The sequence below is a fragment of the Seriola dumerili genome, unplaced genomic scaffold (assembly GCF_002260705.1).
Source record: "Seriola dumerili isolate Sdu_G_001 unplaced genomic scaffold, Sdu_1.0 BDQW01000002.1, whole genome shotgun sequence".
NCBI lineage: Eukaryota > Metazoa > Chordata > Actinopteri > Carangiformes > Carangidae > Seriola > Seriola dumerili.
The window spans coordinates 10,398,574-10,416,171 of NW_019174257.1; the positions used below are offsets into that span (position 1 = coordinate 10,398,574).

Below are 17,598 nucleotides of genomic sequence, written 5' to 3' on the forward strand. Positions count from 1 at the left end.
TGCTGCTCTGACTGGAAGCTGTGAAAGTGGGAGTAGCAGTGTTGTTTTTTTGTTTTTTTTTTCCCCCCTCCCGCTCCGGAACTGCCTCCCTCTCTGCTGCCTGTTGACTTTGCAATTGATTCCTGTGGGTTTGGCGACGCCATCCCACACTTCACTGCAACATAAAAAGAGCAACAAGCCCAGCTACGTGTCAGGGTTGTTTGTGTGTGTGTGTGTGTGTGTGTGTGTGTGTGTGTGTGTGTGTGTGTGTGTGTTGTAAATGCAGTGGGGACTATTAAATCAAAAGGAATGGTCGGCAGGTATAATATCACTTCACCCTCTTTCCACCTCAACCTTTAGAAATTACTGTGTGTGTGTCTGTGTGTATTGTTGTTGCTATTAACACAGTTTGTACTGGCTGCAGGGTGACACTGCACTCCTCCTCCTCCTCCTCCTCCTCCACTCCTAACTGGTTAGGAGTGTTGGGGGATGGTGAAAAGGACAAGAGCCTGCTGTGGGCATTCACTCCACTCAGCGTCCCATCCCTCCACTGCAGGGTCAACCTGGGCCTGTTTGGGGACATGGATTATTACTCAAACAAGATTTCTATGAGCCTTTCTCTTTGTTAGACTTTGATGGCCCTGCACCAGCTGATATAGACTGAAATACCAGATGGTTGATGAGCTGTTCACTCGCTGACTAAACATGTTCAGAGTGTATTCTGAACAGTCAGTAATCAGCAAAAGTGTAGCTACAGCTTGCTTCTTAAAAGTGTGTACAGAAATAGCAGAAGACGAAACTAAGCACACATATTTGTTGGTAGTAACATCACTGTTACCACCACAGCGTGCTGTATCTTTACCACATCTACAGTATGTGTGTTTAGGCTACCACATTATGGGTTGCCTCACCACATTATTGTAAATGCACCCGCGCCTCCTAGGGAATAATGGCCTTTGATCTAATCTTTGACGAAAAAAACATTAAGTGGAGCCACAGTGTTGAACTTCACTATTTTCGTCCCATCTTTTCTGCCATCTGTTTCTGACTCTTCATAAATGCGAGCTCATACAGACTCCACTTTATCTGCAAGACTAAAAATTTGACAGGCTTTTCGTTGATTGAGCACGAATAAGAGCGTCTGCTGAATTAATGAAGCAGTGCAGATGTAGATGACTCTCTGCGACTATAGTTTCCCTCTGTTCGGCTGGCTGGTTCTTTTTCCCTCACCGGATACACTCCAGACTCCTCATGTGCTGCCTATTGACTGACTTTTTGTCCATCTGAATGCTCTATTTGTATGGAGAATAATGATTGATGGACTTTGGGGGTGGTGAGCGTGGTGTGTTCCCAATCTCTTGTTCCCTTTAGTGCCTGTTTGGGGAATCTGACTTGGCCTGCGCTCAGAATGGGATCAGAGCTATTTCTGGGGGTTGTTTTGGTCACGCTGGCTGCCGCGCTGGAGAGTTGGCCCCTGGCTGCTAAAGTTACATGAGAGTTCAAGCCTCTGAGTTCAAACCTGGAATCTAATCTCGGCTGACGATTGCACGGTTCGGTCTGGAGGAAGTCAACAACTCAGAGGAGCAACATTGTGAGAACAGCACTTCAAAACCAGAGCAGATTCCTTAGCTTGGCACTAGATGTGAAGTTCGGGTCACATAGTTTTCTCGTGGCTCTTTCTTTCTGGTCTGTTCTTCATTTCATCACCAGAGCAGCTGTAGAAAACTGAAAAGTTTATCTGTGTGCACTAATGCAGGACCCTTCCTTACTATAACTGGTCGTACATGAATGGGAGGTCATGACTCACAGTGGTATCTGTAGTTAAGTTGTTGGACCATTTAATCCTGAGCAAGTGTTTGATGAGAGGGTTTTCCAGGAGTGGTTGTAAGCCCAAAGCTCTATTACCTATAGGGCTGCAACCAATAATTATTTTCATTACTGATTAATATGTTAACCAAATTGTAAAAAATACAAGAAAGAAATGCCCTTAATAACTTCCCAGAGACCAATGTCTTAATGTTGCTTGTTTTCGATATTCAGTTTACATTGATAAAAAGCAATAAATCCTCAGATCTGAGGAGATGAAACCAGCAAATACAAGGTTTCTCCCAGGAAATTAGACTATATTATGTGTGACGTTGCTATAAAACGCTGCAGTAAACCCTTGAATATCTGACGTACTGTATGTCCACTAGGGATGCCCCATGAAACGTGGTCCATGTGATGTCATTGATGTTTTTTTATGTTGATTTTTCTTTGCGTTTTAGATTTGTTTCAAGGACAATACTATTGGCTTCATATTGTCACTATGCTGTTGTAAACATAACTGTTGCTGCTGAAAAACAATACGTTCCAATACAGATAAATACGTATCCTGCTCTGAAATTATTTGTTTAAAATTATGATTTAAAAAAATGTTTTTTAATAATAAAATATAATTTAATAATAGTATCAATAAAGCACTGCCTGAAAATAAGTATCGATAAAATCCTAACAGTGCAGATGACAATGAATTCTTCACTCATTGTGTGATGAAGCAAGATTGATGTTTTTTTTCTGTTATTTAATGTTAGCAGAGCTACAAGGTAAAGCCATTAAATTAAGATTGTATCTCCATTGATTGTTTTGTACTGCAAATGTTTTTGATTGGTTTTAAGATAAAAAAGAAGTAATTTGTTAACACATGATTACGTTGCTATCGGTACCCTGTTGCGTGGACGGTGGAGGTGCAGCGAGGCCGAGGTGTCTGTCCAGAATTAGCAGCCACTCTGTTGCTTGAGTTACAGCAGAGCAGGAATGCCTCCAGCGGTGGGCGAGTTAAGACTACATGAGGGCTGCTTTGGCAGGGGGCCATGTTGTGCTAGTGAGAAGGCCTGCATGCTTGGATATATTAGCAGGGGTTTTGTAACCATTGTAATGAAACGGCCGGGCTCCCGCGGCCCCTGAAAGGCCTTCCGACGCTCAATGATTTAGAGCCGAAAGGAGAGGAAGGAGCACAGAGCCCAGCCTCGGTCACCGACTGAGGAAAACTACAGGACAAGTATGCCATTCACCCGTTTATTTACACTGCCCTTGTTTGTCAGCACACCCTGGACCTTTCTGTTTTTACATTTAACACACACATTTGGCAGACATGCTTGTACGGACACACACATACCACACAAGTGAATACAAGTGGTTTTACAGGGGTAATCAGGGACAGCAGATTATTGTCTCCCTTCAAGGCTTATCAGAGTTTACCCAATTGCTCTCACTCTTTCTCACAAACACACACACACACACACACACACATTGTCACATTGTATCCAAGCGTGTAACATTGTTGAATCTGAGGACATTTCACATTATCTGACTATTATTTATGTCTTGGCGTTGGCTAGAATGACGATTTGGCTCCTTGACTGCTCCTGCTGCAAGATGGCTGTAAAAATACTTATATTTCACATATTTCATAATGACTTTGTCACACATGCACATGCACGTGCACATGCACACACACACACACACACACACACCTTCCACCTTCCACCTGCACCTGCCTGGTGCCAGTGTTGTGAAAAGCCCTCGCCATAAATTCCTGGGCTTTGTTAAGAGGTGTCAGTGGCCTGGTGCCTGAGGAGGGTCACAGGGTCAGGGAGGGTGTGTGCGTGTGTGTTTGTCTTTATGTATGCATATTTACATGCACTCTCTCTTTGTGTTACGGTAATAAGGAGAGTGCATGTGCATGTTAAAGTGCTGGGGGGGTGGACAAAGTTGCCCTGCTCAGGTGTCACCCAGAGGAATGCAGACCTTTTGCCCTTTGACCCCCAGAACATGGCCCTGGAGGGTTGGGTGTCAAACCATCACCCCTGAACCTCAGCTAGTAAGGTGTCACGTTACTGTCTTGGCTGCTGCCACAAGTCCAAAGGCTACAGAGGACCCAGCTGCATGTGTGTGTTTGTGTGTGTGTGTGTGTGTGAAGCCACAGTCATTAACAATGCAACAGTCATTAATTCTGTCAGAGGCGAGTGGATGTTGCCCCAGCTCATGATGGTTATCAAATAGATGGGACAACAGCAGGTTATTTAGATGTTTGAAGGAGCATATCTCACAGAATGAGATAGTCAAGTAAATGGACATGAATTTAGGTCATAATTTTTTTAATGAATATAGTTTCAAACCGAGGTTGCTGTTTTTGTGTTATTCAATCTTTATAGATATTACATGTTGTAGGGGCTGACAATTTGGTTAAAACCAGTGTCACAATATTATTTTCACAATATTTTCCCTGCTATTGATACATGTCACAATGTCTATACCATCAAGTATCAAGCAGCGTGAGGTCATACTCCTAAGATGGTGCTAAGATATTTCCTGATCTAAATCAGGAAACTTTTGATACTTTAAGCTGCGTTTTATTTAAGCAATGTTTTTTTTTTTGCTGATGTGCTGAACAGTTAGGGTGTTTGTTCAATGAAACATAAAGGTAAAAACTTGCTTATATTCCCCCAGATATTGACAAAAAGTATTGTTTTGATTAGAAATTCAAGTCTTGTATTGGCACCAGTTTCCAGTCATAATCACAATATGGCAAATATGTGCAAAACACATAGAGAATAATAACATTAATGTTCAATACAATGAACTGTGTTCCCTTGTTATGTAATATCCCTTTCAAAATTCATCAGTTGTTGATTGTAATTGGCTGTAATTAAAGTCATTAATTTGGACAACAGAGTTTTGTAAGCAACATGATAAAGTTACGAAAGTAGAGAGACCATAACGTTGTCTGCTTCCGACATGTAGTGTTTTCACAAGAATTAATAATTGCCAGTATAAGCAAGAGACAGGAGCGTAGTAGCATCCTCTACAGTCACTTACAGCCTCTTTAAATGTGACGCTGTCTCACAGTCTGTGTACCGCATATGTAACTACTATTGAACACTGAGCAGCAGTTTTGAAAGTAACTGTTTCCTTCTCATTAGTACTGTAATTAAATACTCAGTACAATATGTCAAGAAAGGTTATATAAGAATTTAAAAATGAGTTCAACTGTGTTTCATGCACAAGGAATTTTTCTCCCGAAAACCTTGTTTCAGACCTGACCAGGCGCTCTCTGTGTACCCGACCCCACCCCAGATGTTGTTTGGTGAATTTGCACCTACAGTGCCCTCCACCCATTTTCTCCCTTCTCAGAGCACCTCTGTGTCTATTATTGGCAGGAAGCCGTGACAGGGAAGGCTACTCAGCCAGGGTGGGAAAAGGAGGCTAAACATGGTTTGGTTAGGAATGTGAGAGAACAGCCGTGTTCATTTGTACATTCACCAGCCAGCCTGCCAGCCTTCCAGTCGACCATCCAGACCTCTGAGAGCCTGGACAAGGGGTGCCTTTGTCCCCCATCTGCAGGCTACACCCTGCCCTGTTCCTGCCCCCCATCTTACCCTTCTCTCCATCCTGTTGGACCTCCTCTGCCTCCCTCTTTTCACTCGCAGACCCTCATCCCAGAATAGCACAGCAGGTCCCCTCTGAAAATAGAGCTGGTGCTGTTGGCAGGGTCAAGCTCTCCCTCGCTCCTCTTTCTACTTTGTATCTCCCTCGCCCTGTGTTTTTCTCTCTCACTTACAGAATCACTCTTTTGTCTCAGAGATTTATTCAGAGAAAATAATTAGCCAGTTAAAACAATAAGTGCATTTTTATTTGAAATGACACATCCAAACTCAGTGCAGAAAAAGTCCATGTTATGAATGTATTTAATGTCTAAATAGCTCATCAGCCCCTGGACTTAGTGTCTAAGTGTTTAAGTGTTTTAGTGTTTAATATCTAGGCTTCATCAAATGACAAGGAAAAGGTAAATTCTTCCCACTGAGTCATGTGGTCCAGCCTTAATCTCCCAGTAACTCATGTGGTGAGGTATTCCCTGTGAAGTGAAAAAAAAAATGCAGGTTAGTCACAGAGGAAATCTTATTAAAAGAGCACTGAATGTAGAAAATAGCTGTTTTTCTGTTTGAGGCAGGCTCAAGCTTCCCATTGAGCAAATAGCAGGATGCCCATAATTTTACAGATTCCACTTTAATCACTCAAATCAGGGTTGGCTCCGTGTCAACCAATTTTTTCTTTCTCTTCCCTAGCCATATCTTTTTAATCTTAGAAAATGACGGAAATTGTTGCATGTAGGTCAATGACGGGGCTTTTAAAAAGTGTGTAGCTGTATTTAAAATGTTCAAAACACAGATATTGATGCTGTGTTGTGTTAATGTCTGTTCAAAATTTCTAACTACCGAGCAGTATGTCCTGGGCAGTAACTATGTGCAAGGTGCATTGGTACATTGTTATCTGTTGCCATTATGGCAGGTACAGTCAGCACATAGGCTACTAATGGATGGAGTGTACAAAAGCAAGTACTCACTCAAAGTCATATGACTATGTGGACCTACAGGTTGTACAGATAAGTGACAGTGTAAGCAAATGTCGACCGGCTCCTAAAGATTCTGTAATTGATATTTTAACAAGCACAATAGATCAAAAGACTATATCTGTATCTTGAAAGGAGTCACTCATGGTGACGAATCCACAATGAACCCACAGATGATTATCCCTCAACAACAAGTTTCTTTCAGCTCTACAGGTTTTTTTGTTTTTGGTTTCTTTGAGCTCATTTGTTTGCTAAATGTTTGCTAACAGATTAGCCTTAACGCTATAAAGTGATAATGTGTCAGTGTTGCATTTAAAGGTACATATACAAAAAAGACAACAAATGCAGGTTTAAATATTATAGGATTCTGGTTGGTTTGGTGAGAAACTGATCATAAACATAGATAAAACTTAAAGCCGCAGTTCACGCCTGTAGACTAAACAATGGCTGTAACTCCTGCATTGAAATCTAGACCCTGAAATTTCATGGTGTAGACGTCTAGTTATAGGCGAGAGCTGCCTTCAAGGACCAGTCCAAATGGATATTTTTCAACTTGAATAATGAGTGAGTAACTCTAGCTCAGCCCCGAAGCAGTTGGTGTCTCTGGACAGACATTTCCCTGCTTATAGTCCTCTGTTTTTCCTGGAGCTGCAGCTAATGACATTCCACTTCAATTTCCCCGGTGTTTGATTGAATGAAGCCCACTTTAAGCAAACGGGCCTCATGGAAACTTCTTGGTGAACAATTTAATTTTTTCTGAATCTGTTGAATCTGTTTCTTTAAAACCATAAATTAACTAAATCACTGTCTGGGTTTACATCTATAGACTGTAACTGTATTATATAGTGCTGAAATGTTTATATGAAGCGTCGCCTACTCAATGTATCTCTGGCAGTGGATTATGGGTTGCATGTAAACCTAATCTTGATGATGTGCTGCAGAGGTGTAGTGCTTTTCTGACAGACTGTAAATTATGGCTCATGCACACTTTGCCTTTGGTTTCTCAGTCTTCTCTTTCCTGTCTGTCTTCACTGGACATCTGAACGGTTACTTGTAATCACAGGGGTAAGGTGGATTGTCTCATGAAACCAGTGATTACAGTGACTTTAAGAACTTGTGACTGGTGGTACCCATTTGTTCCTGTGAGTGAGCCAAAAATTGCTTTCTAAATATTTTCCTGCCAAAGAATTTGGCAGGGAAAATGTTTAAAAGTGTCAACCAAAGAAAAATCAAAATTCAAAATGCGTCAGATTCTCCTTTAACCAGCTTTTTCTCTTGCTCTGTTATTTCCTCTCTAGATGGTCCTGACCTGCCCAATGCTGTCGGCTTCTCCCCTCCCTCCAGCCCAAACCCAGCCAAGAAGAGTAGCTCCATCAACTGGTCCTTCCCAGACAAGATCAAGTCCCCACGCACCGTCAGGAAGATCTCCATGAAGATGAAGAAGCTCCCAGAGCTCAGCCGGAAACTCAGTGTCAAGGGGACCCCGAGTAGCAGTAACAGCAACAACGGCAGCGGAAGCAGTCAGTTGGAGCCGAGAGCCCATTCTCCCCGAAACAATGGTGGTGGGTCGGAGGCTGTGCCCCAAACTTCAGGCCCTCCTAGGTTAGCGGCATCTGGGGGTGGGCAGGCGAGGCGTAACGTGATCTCGCGCTACCACCTGGATAGCAGCGTGTCCACACAGCACAGCTTCAATAAGAAGAAAAGTAACGGCAGCTCAAAGTCCGCCAGTAAAGGTGGCTACCTCAGTGATGGTGACTCACCAGAGCTGGTGGCCAAATCTGGGAAGCACAGCTCTGCAGAGGGGAAGGGAGGGAAAGGCAAGGAGATGGAAGGAAGCGGAAGCTCGAAACTCAACGGAACAGAGCTGGACATTGATGCTTTCCGCCATTACAGCTTCACAGAACAGCCCAAGTGCAGCCAGTACATCTCTGGACTCATGAGCCTGCACTTTTACGGTGCTGAGGACCTCAAACCTCCACGCATCGACTCACGAGATGTCTATTGCGCCATCCAAGTGGACTCGGTTAATAAAGCACGAACCGCTCTCCTCACATGTCGCACTACCTTCCTGGATATGGATCACACCTTCAACATTGAGCTGGAGAATGCCCAGCACCTGAAGCTGGTGGTGTTCAGCTGGGAGCCTACGCCGAGACGCAACCGTGTCTGCTGCCATGGCACGGTGGTCCTGCCTGCACTTTTCCGGGTGACGCGTTGCCACCAGCTGGCGGTGAAGCTGGAGCCGCGGGGGCTGATCTACGTCAAGCTGAGCCTGATGGAGCAGTGGCAGAACTCGCTGGACGGTGGGCCAGATGGAGACAGGGAGCCCCAGGTGTTTGGTGTGGAGGCGTGGCGGGTGGTGGAGCGGGAGAACACGGGGCTGATGGTGCCACTGCTTATAAGCAAGTGCATCAATGAGATTGAGAAGAGAGGCTGCCAGGTGAGTCTGTGCATGGTTCAATGAGTTTGACTTTGACAGAAAGGTTTCAGTTCTCCTGCAATTAACAAGTCAACCAGACAGCTCTGTGGTGAAGGTCCTGGTCCTGATTTTAACAAAGGTACATCACAATTTCCAGAGCCAGGTCTTCAAATGTCATGTTTTTCCTCTGACTAACCCATCCATATTTGTTTACAGTTACTATATATAATAACTGAAAACCCTCACATCTAAGAAGCTGCAAACAGGGAATATTTAGAATTTTATAAAGCACTTGAATGATCGATTAGTTATCACATTTATTGTTGGTTATGTTGTCTCTCAACTGACCTCAATGATTTGAGCACTTAGGATGGCAAATACGGATTATTTTCATTATCATTTAATATGCTGATTGTTTTCTCGATTAATCCTTATATTATTAAAATTACAGAGAATAGTGCAATGAAATAATGAGTCATTTGCCAAAGCTCAAAGTCTTCAGAAGTCTGAGAATCTGGCCCACACCCCAAAGCCCAAAGAAATGAAATTTACAATTAGATAAAAGAGAAAAAAAGGAGCAAATCCTCACATTTACAAAAGAAGCACCAAGAAGTGTTTTGCATTTGCTCTTGAAAAATAATTGAAATTGATTGTAAAAATAAACACAGATTACTAATCAATTAATTTACTAATTACTTCAGGTCTATAAAATATTTACTATACTTGTGCAAGGACATGTTTGAACAGTACGTGTGGATAAAAGCCACTCTAATCCTATTCTGCAAATTTAAAACAGATGTGGATTCCTTTGAAAGGAAGGTTGGTAGGATACAATTATATAACGCATTTTTGTACGAGAGTGAAAGAACAGGGAGAGAAGTAATCTACATCCAGAGCATGCTTTTAGCTGGGTTTGCTGTGAGACAAGCGTTCACCCTGCAGCCAGTAATAACGCTGGATGACTGGCATGAGCAGAAGAGATACAGGAGATGTACAGCATATACCACACTTCATGATGTCACTGAGCCTTCCTGAGGCGACTGGCTCTTTTATTCAGAGAGGAGAAAGACTCAGAGTTAAGAGACCAGGGTGGTGGGGAAGCAATGGATCCCCCCCACCCACCCACCACCACCACACACACACACACACACACACACACACACCTACACACACCCACACACCCTCCATGTTTCATGTGCTCTTTGAAGCCCAGAAAGACGTGGCTGCATTTCTCCTAATTAGGACTGAGACAGCGGCAGTAAAAGTGTCTGGCCACTATTCCTGACTGATCAGTCTGGAAGTGTGTGTGAAAGGGGGGGAGCAGGCCAGGGGCAGTCGGACCCTCGGGCCAATAGACAAACAGTCTCCAAAAAGTACCAAGAATACCTGTAGCTGTAAATTTCCCTTGGAGTAAGTTTTATCGAATCTCTAATGCAAATAGCCTTTAGTTTGTTTATTTCAGATTTGTGCAACAGTGCATCATATACATACATGTGCTGGATCATGCACTTCCCAGAAGCCAGCTTGCTGGTACAGTCACTCTGGAGAAGCTGATGCACTGTGGCCAAATACACCCAGCTGCCCTCTTCACGGGCCAGCTGTAGCTTCTACTTCACCAACAGTGTTTACTCGGTTCACTCAGGTTTCCTCTGTTTATCTAATTCACTTTGCTTTGTCTTGCCATATTGTGATTCCCATCTGTTTCTTTCCCTCCTTGTCTGCCTCTGTTTTATCTGTCTCTCCTTCTGTCTCCCTTTTTTCCACTCACTCTCTCCTGTCCCTCACAGTGTTGCTTCTAATCGCCCCTGCCCCTCTGTTTTGCTGCCTTCTTTCATTACAGAGATGTAGAGGAGACTTTGCTCAGGGTATCAGTCAGAGATCAAGTATAAGTGCTCCCCCAGGTTGCAGGCAGACAGGGGTTAGGGTGGCGTTGACACCAGATCTCAGAGGAATTTGCAGGTTGTGTCACTAAAGCACGCATGGCCAGACGTGTAGCTGTGTGCCTCTTACAAATGATTATGTGGATCTTTGATGGAGACTCTTTTTCAGAGAATTGTGTGTCCTCAGGGCTTCTCCGAGCTTTTAAAAGACGCTGGCTGATTGTGTTTTGAAAAGACTGGAGATAATGTCTGTGTGGAGAGACATGAGTTATGTATGTGTGCCTATTTGAAAGAGATATTTTTTTTAAAGGAGCTATCCCAGTAACCTACATACTGTCATACATGACAGAAAAAGATGAACACGTATGTTGGGACATGTTAAAAATGGCATCATTAGAATGAACAGAAATCCTGCTCCTGCAGTGTTAAAGGTTTTTATTTTGTTTAGGACTGCAAGTATCAATTAATCTGATGATTATTTTCTGTCATAGTCATCTGCACTAATAACTTAATGCCCTAAAAGCTGTTCTAATTAATTTAATTTCCTGATACAAATGGTAGACTCCCCTTCAATTCCTTCTGGTTTGCTTGGTGTATGTGGAGACCTTTGCTGGATATTCATCCTCTAAGCAGCTGGCATGAGTGAAAGCTTAAAGTTAAACTGACACTGTGATGATGGTGTCCCTGAACAAACACATAAAACACACATAAAGCGCTTTAATTTGTGTGTGCATACGAAATGATGAAACAGTATCACAGTGTCTATCAACTATTTTCATTATTGATAAATTTTTCAACAGATTTTAAGGCAAAAACACCCAAAATCTTGGGGGTACCTCTAATTTGTGAGGTTTCACTGTTTTCTTTTTCTTGTGGAATAGTAAATTAAATATCTTTGTGTATTGAGCTGTTGGTCAGACAAAACTAGATCTTTGAAGATGAGACAGGCATTTTTCAACATTTTCTGACACTTTACAAAACAAAAAAATGATTGATTAATTGAGAAAATAATCAGTAAAGTGTTAGCTGTTATTTTGTCACAAAGGTGTGAACAGATGATTATTTCCCTGCTTCCCTGACTTTGTTCGAACACTGAGGAGCATTATTGCGGTCAAATGCACTTTTCTTTCTTTCCTTTCTTCTCCTTTGATGTTTCTATAAAGTCCTTAAGCTGATCCTAGACAAAAAGAAAAAAAAAAAAAACTGATCCCATCATTGGTCCTTCGGTCACCGAGCATCCACATTCCTGTCAAGGGAACTCGTTTTTGGTTTGTGGTTATTGTGTCTGCCTTATTCTACATATAGGTCCTTGCTGGTGCTGCTTGTTGTGTTGCCCGGCAGCCGCAGAGCAGGAGTGCAGGCCCTCTTTTTGCCAACAGCTGTTCCCCGCCTGCACTCGGGCTCTCCCCCAAAGAGAGAGACTCTTTTTTTTTTCTGAATGGACTTGTTGTTCATTGTGCCCAGTGACTTCTGTTTACTCTCACACAAAGCCAAATCCCGACCTAATCTGTCCTCCTCTCTCCCTCTCGTGTGAGGTTTAGAAAACACTGCTCAACTGGACGAGGAGAGCTCACAAATAGTTGGTCTGGTGGGATGGGGAGACTTTATAGCGCTCCTACGCTGGAGCCCGGAAAGGCCAGCAGTGTGTGTGTGTGTGTGTACAAGTGTGTATGTGTGTGTTTGTGTGGATCTGGACCCGACCCGCCATTCACAGCCCACTGACTTAACACGTTACCGGGGCAACCACACCAGTTGGTCTGCTATGCCACATACCAGACAGACACATGTAGGAGAAATTATGGTATGTCTGTAGCCAGGCCTAATCCCAACATAACAAAGAAACCACTGGTGCCGAGTTTCAACTATCAAATGTCAACGTCTTGAGGAAATTGTTAAGAGTTCCTTCAGGTCACACTCTGGAGGCGTAGGTGAAGAAACATAAATGGTTTGTGCTTCCATTTTTAATGCTGAGCTGTCAGCCTGGTTTTTAGAAGAGCTCTGTGTTTATCCGTTCAGTCATAAGGACGTGACACTTTTATCACACTTCTGAGTGAAGTTAGGTACAAGTCAGAACACATTTCCATTTTCAAATAAGCCGAGTGATGAAACTATGTTCACAGATGTGTTGAAAATGATGCTAATGGCTACTTTTTCAGAGAAAAGTGAGACTATATCTTTTGAAAAAATTATATCAACCAAATCTTCCTCTTACAAATGAAAAGCTGAATTTATAAGCAATACAACACACCCACCACTTCAGTAACACACACTCAAGGGTTTTACTGCTACAGCCTTTCTTTGGTTATGGTCTGACCACTAGCTAATGATGGCTAATCATGTGCTGCTTTTAGCATCATCATGTAATGGCCAAATGTTGCACAGTCTTGTTTTAAAGTGAATATTTAACACAATATTCTTTTTACTTTTAGTAATAAAATGTACCATTGCTCTTCTTAATACACTCAGGACTTTTTCTGCTACAGCTTTTCTTGTTCTGCTGTGACCTGCAACTCATTGTCAAGTCTTTTGCTCTGATTGGCAGACTTTTGCTGCTACAGCTGCAGATGGTCAGGTGTGACTGTTAGCTTATATTACCTATTGTTTGCATATACATTGCTAATGCTTTGTAGCCTGACATTGCTGTGCCACTTTGCAGCTCTCTTTGCGCCTTTTTCCTATTTGTGCCCCTCTTAGACCATCTGTTTTATTGTGCATCAGATAAATATTTCACAGGTTTTATGTTCAGCAAGAATTATATAGTCTTACTGTAAATGTTTCAAATGAACATGTTATAACAGTCTATCTTCTGTCTGTCTCTGCTGAGAGGAGGCAGCTGGTGGTCAGTGATGTCAAGTCAGGGTTATTTGTCTCACATGAGCTTGTGTCAGGGCTTTGCAATGTGTGCAAAATACAGTGTGACACCCTCTATCCTACAGCCCTCGATCTAGATCAGAGAAACCTGCACAAAAAAAAAAGAAAAAAATACAACAAATAAAAAGAGAAACCTTTTATTCAAGGGGGGGATCCTCTTCCTCGATGCACATACTTTTAATAGATGCGGTGTGTGCAGAGTAGACAGGAATACATAGAAACACAATATGGTGTTACAGGATTAGGATAGTAAGTGCACAAAAAGTGTGGTACAAGAAGTTATTAAGAATAGTGATAAGTCAGTCTTCTCACTGGGATTCAGTTGTTTTGTAAGCAGCTTGTCACAATCTGGTTCTGTGTCATACTGGGCCTCCTGTGTCTCGTGAAAAAGTGAGTCCTGGTAGATAATTGTATCATAAGCTGTCATTTTGTCGAGTTAAGGCAGACAAGACTTTTGAGACACGTGAATTTTCTGTGAAAGTAGTTCTGGCTTCTGTCCAGCGCATTGTTTGAGTGCAGACGTAGAAGTTGATCGATAGGGTTGTAAGGATGTCTGCCTCACTGTCAACTGTTTGACTCTTTCAGCCATGCCTGTTTATTTGACCTACTTGTGTGTGTGTTTCCAGGTGGTGGGTCTCTACCGTCTGTGTGGGTCTGCAGCAGTAAAGAAGGAGCTACGTGAAGCGTTCGAGAGAGACAGCCACGGCGTGGAGCTTTGTGAAAACACGTATCCTGACATCAACGTCATCACAGGTAAACTGAGCATGAGCAACGGAGAACACGAGACGCCAACAAAGCACAAGATCACCACACACACTCAGTGTAATTAGGGACTGTTAGTTAGTTAACGAGATGGCATTTCCAAACAGCCCTGGTGTCCCTCTGGTCTTAGGATACGTCTGAAAAATACCGTCTTACCTGTACTTCATTAGGATATTACATAATACAGTACACTCAGTATACAAACATCAGGTACACTCTGAGACTGACTGAGCAGTCGACCCCAGATTAAAGTCAGTGATTCTTGATCAGGGCTGCAAGAACGTTTTCTTTTTTGTTTTCTTTTTTTTGGCGGATTATTCCACTGATTATTTCCAAGATTAATCACGTGATCCAGTGAAAAATGCCCATCACAATTTCCAAGAGCACAAGTTGGCATCTTCAAGTTGTTTGTTTCGTCTTAAAAATTACAATCAAAACCAAAAATTATTAACGTTCCACCAATGACAACAAAGAAAAGCAGCACATCCTCACATTTGAGAAGCTGGAACCAGTGAATTTTTTGGACATTATTGATTGAAAAATGATTAACTGAATGTTAAGTTTGTTGCTGATTAATTTTCTGACGATTTCCCTAATTAACTGATTAATTGATTGCTTTAGCTCTAGTTTTGACATGTTAAACTCAGTTACGTCATGAAGCAGGAGAGGAGGAGATTTTTTTGAGACAATTGAAACATTTTATGAAACATTTGGAGATGTGTTGTGGAAAGGGAGGCACAAGCTTATGAGTTATGTGTCAAAAATATTCATTACATCGATATTAAATTACTGTCAGAACAGTACTTTATTTTAGACTTTTTTCACTTATTATGATAATAAAACTTTATTTACACAGCTTTACAACATTAAAAACCTAAAAGAAATAGAAATATAAGAACAGAATAGAAACTAGGGAGATATCAAAACACGAGGCTGTAAAAACAAGGAGTGGGTAAAAATGAATAAAATGGGATTCATTCATTCAAATCAGGGTAAAATGTAGTAAAAGTAGGATTAGAGACGTGATTCAAGCAAAGAAGAGAAGAAGAAGAGTTACTCGGTGAAGAGAGTAAGGCAGTGTAGCACATGTACATTAATAACAAAACAAATGGCGCAATGCCCCACTGCAGTCTGGATGTCGTATCGATCCACACGTTGCTCCAGTGAACGTGCCTGAACCTGTTTGTCCGCTGCAGATAGGTCAGCACATGCGTACGTCTGTGAGTGTATGTGTGAGTCTGCCATTTGTAGTAAAAGCATTCCAGCAGTCAACATACCAGTATAGGCTATAGGCCAATGCCTGAGGGAAGGGCCCACACACACACACACACACACACACACACACACACACACACACACACACACACACACACACACACACACACACACACACAGATCAGACCATGCTGTACATTCAGGTCATTCTTTCTCCTTCAGGTTTGTGGTTGAGACATGCTTTGTACTGTCCCTTCTAGGTCATGTTTTAGTCAGCTCCGAGTGTGTGTTTTTTTTTTTGTTTTTTTTTTCAGATGTAAGCGACTCAGCCTGATAATGGTGGTAGTGTAAGTGTAAATGTTGTTTGGGTGTCCCTAAAGCAGTGCTGCACATCTCACGTCTCATTATTTAAAGCCAGTAATTTAAATGCCACTCAAATACCTGTCAGTTGCAGCTTCTCCCTGCTCTGTTGCTGTCAAATCAAAAACGAACACAATGAGTTACAGCGCATCTCACAGAGTCTGCAGCTTCCAAAAACAGCCATGTCACTGGATTGAGTAATGACTCCAGCAGTGTGACAGATTTTGAGGGTGGGGGCAAAATTGTAGAAAATGACTTGGTCATGATTTTTTTTTTTCTCCCACAAAAAGAGGAAGACCATGGAAACCCCTGGGCATTGTAGGAACTGCTGTTGGTTTTGGGAAGAGGCCCCATATAGGCGTCGTCCTATCATGCCTGCTTTGATCCACATGCATTTGCATGGCAGGGCAAAGAACACAGTTAACAGTTGAGCGGGTTAGAAAAAAAGGGCCAGCACCAGCGTGGATTGTTGGTTTTTGCTCGCTGCCTAAATTTGCTCTGCCAAGCGAGTTGCTGTTGCAGTTGGACCTGAGTGAGTGGAAGAGGGCAGAAAGGGGGGGGGGGGGGGGGCAGCAAAAATGTCCATCTGGGATATAATCATGGGTTTAGTCTTAAAACATACTTTCCTGAAATATTTGGTAAAAACCTGCCAGTTGATTGACCTGACTTTACTTTTGCTGCCAGTATTTTGAAATGTAATCTCCTCATGTTTCAAGAAACACCTTCTAATTTGAATTTATAATTGAAGTGCTGAATAATGCTGAATATTGGATTAAAAAGGAGTCTCTGCAGTGTGCAGTCAGACGAGCGGCTAATAAGCGAGCAGCAAATGGATGAGCTAAGAGGGCTGGCGTGTCACACGGCTAATTTAAAAGCGGAGGTAGTGAAAGGGATTATCCAGGGGTCAGAGTTCAATCCAAAGCTTGCAAAACACGCTCAGTGCGCAGCCCTCCATTGTTTCAAATCTCAGTCCTTTGTTTCAAATCACAATTCACTCAAAGGGAACAGAAACGTGTCATCAACATGAGCAATATGCTGTGAAAAATCAAGGCAAACAACATTATCTTCAGCAGTTTGCGTTCAGCAGTCACTCTTTCTCCTCTGTAGTTAATCTATGTATGAGCCTATAGAAAGCAGTCACAGAAAGAGACTGTGCTGCTGTAGATCAGCTGCAACATGGCGGACGACGCGGAGGTCTTCATAACCTCCACTGACTCCTAGCAATCATCGAGCGACTTGTGAGGATAGTGGCTCAGTTTAATTTGGAATTACTTAAATCTACACTGAATGTTCCAAACACTGGACACCTTAAACTCCCCGTGATAATTTCCAGAATCAGCAGAGGAATTACAGACAATCTCAGACATTCAGACTGCAAAAGATGTCTCTCAGTTTAGATGAAATGCAAGGATCTGGTAGTTGGGCAGATGAAACCCCCCCATAGACCCACAGCTTGACATTTTTACACTTCAGTTTTTGAACAGATTAAAAAAACAAGATATGATGTGTTAATTAGTGAGCTGTAGAGGGGCTGGTAGGTGGGTTTTATTATTTTTTGGACAGGGCTTGTTTGGCTGTTTCACCTGTTTCCAGTCTTTTTGCTAAGCTAAGCTTGTTTCTTAGCATAAAGACTGGATACACCGCTTGGAGTATTTCCCAAAATGTTGAGCTAATCCATTAAATAGGTTGGAAGTGCTGCTTATTCTTGTCTACTTCAGTTT

At 42.3% G+C, this 17,598-nt stretch overlaps 1 protein-coding gene across 1 annotated transcript in view; it reads left to right on the plus strand.

The window, feature by feature from the left end:
- Positions 1-17,598, plus strand: part of syde2 (synapse defective Rho GTPase homolog 2) — a 43,333-nt gene that overhangs the window by 12,945 nt on the left and 12,790 nt on the right. The window contains exons 4-5 of the mRNA XM_022769179.1: positions 7,669-8,810; positions 14,167-14,293. Coding sequence (XP_022624900.1) covers positions 7,669-8,810; positions 14,167-14,293 — 1,269 coding nt within the window. The remainder of the gene's footprint in view (positions 1-7,668; positions 8,811-14,166; positions 14,294-17,598) is intronic.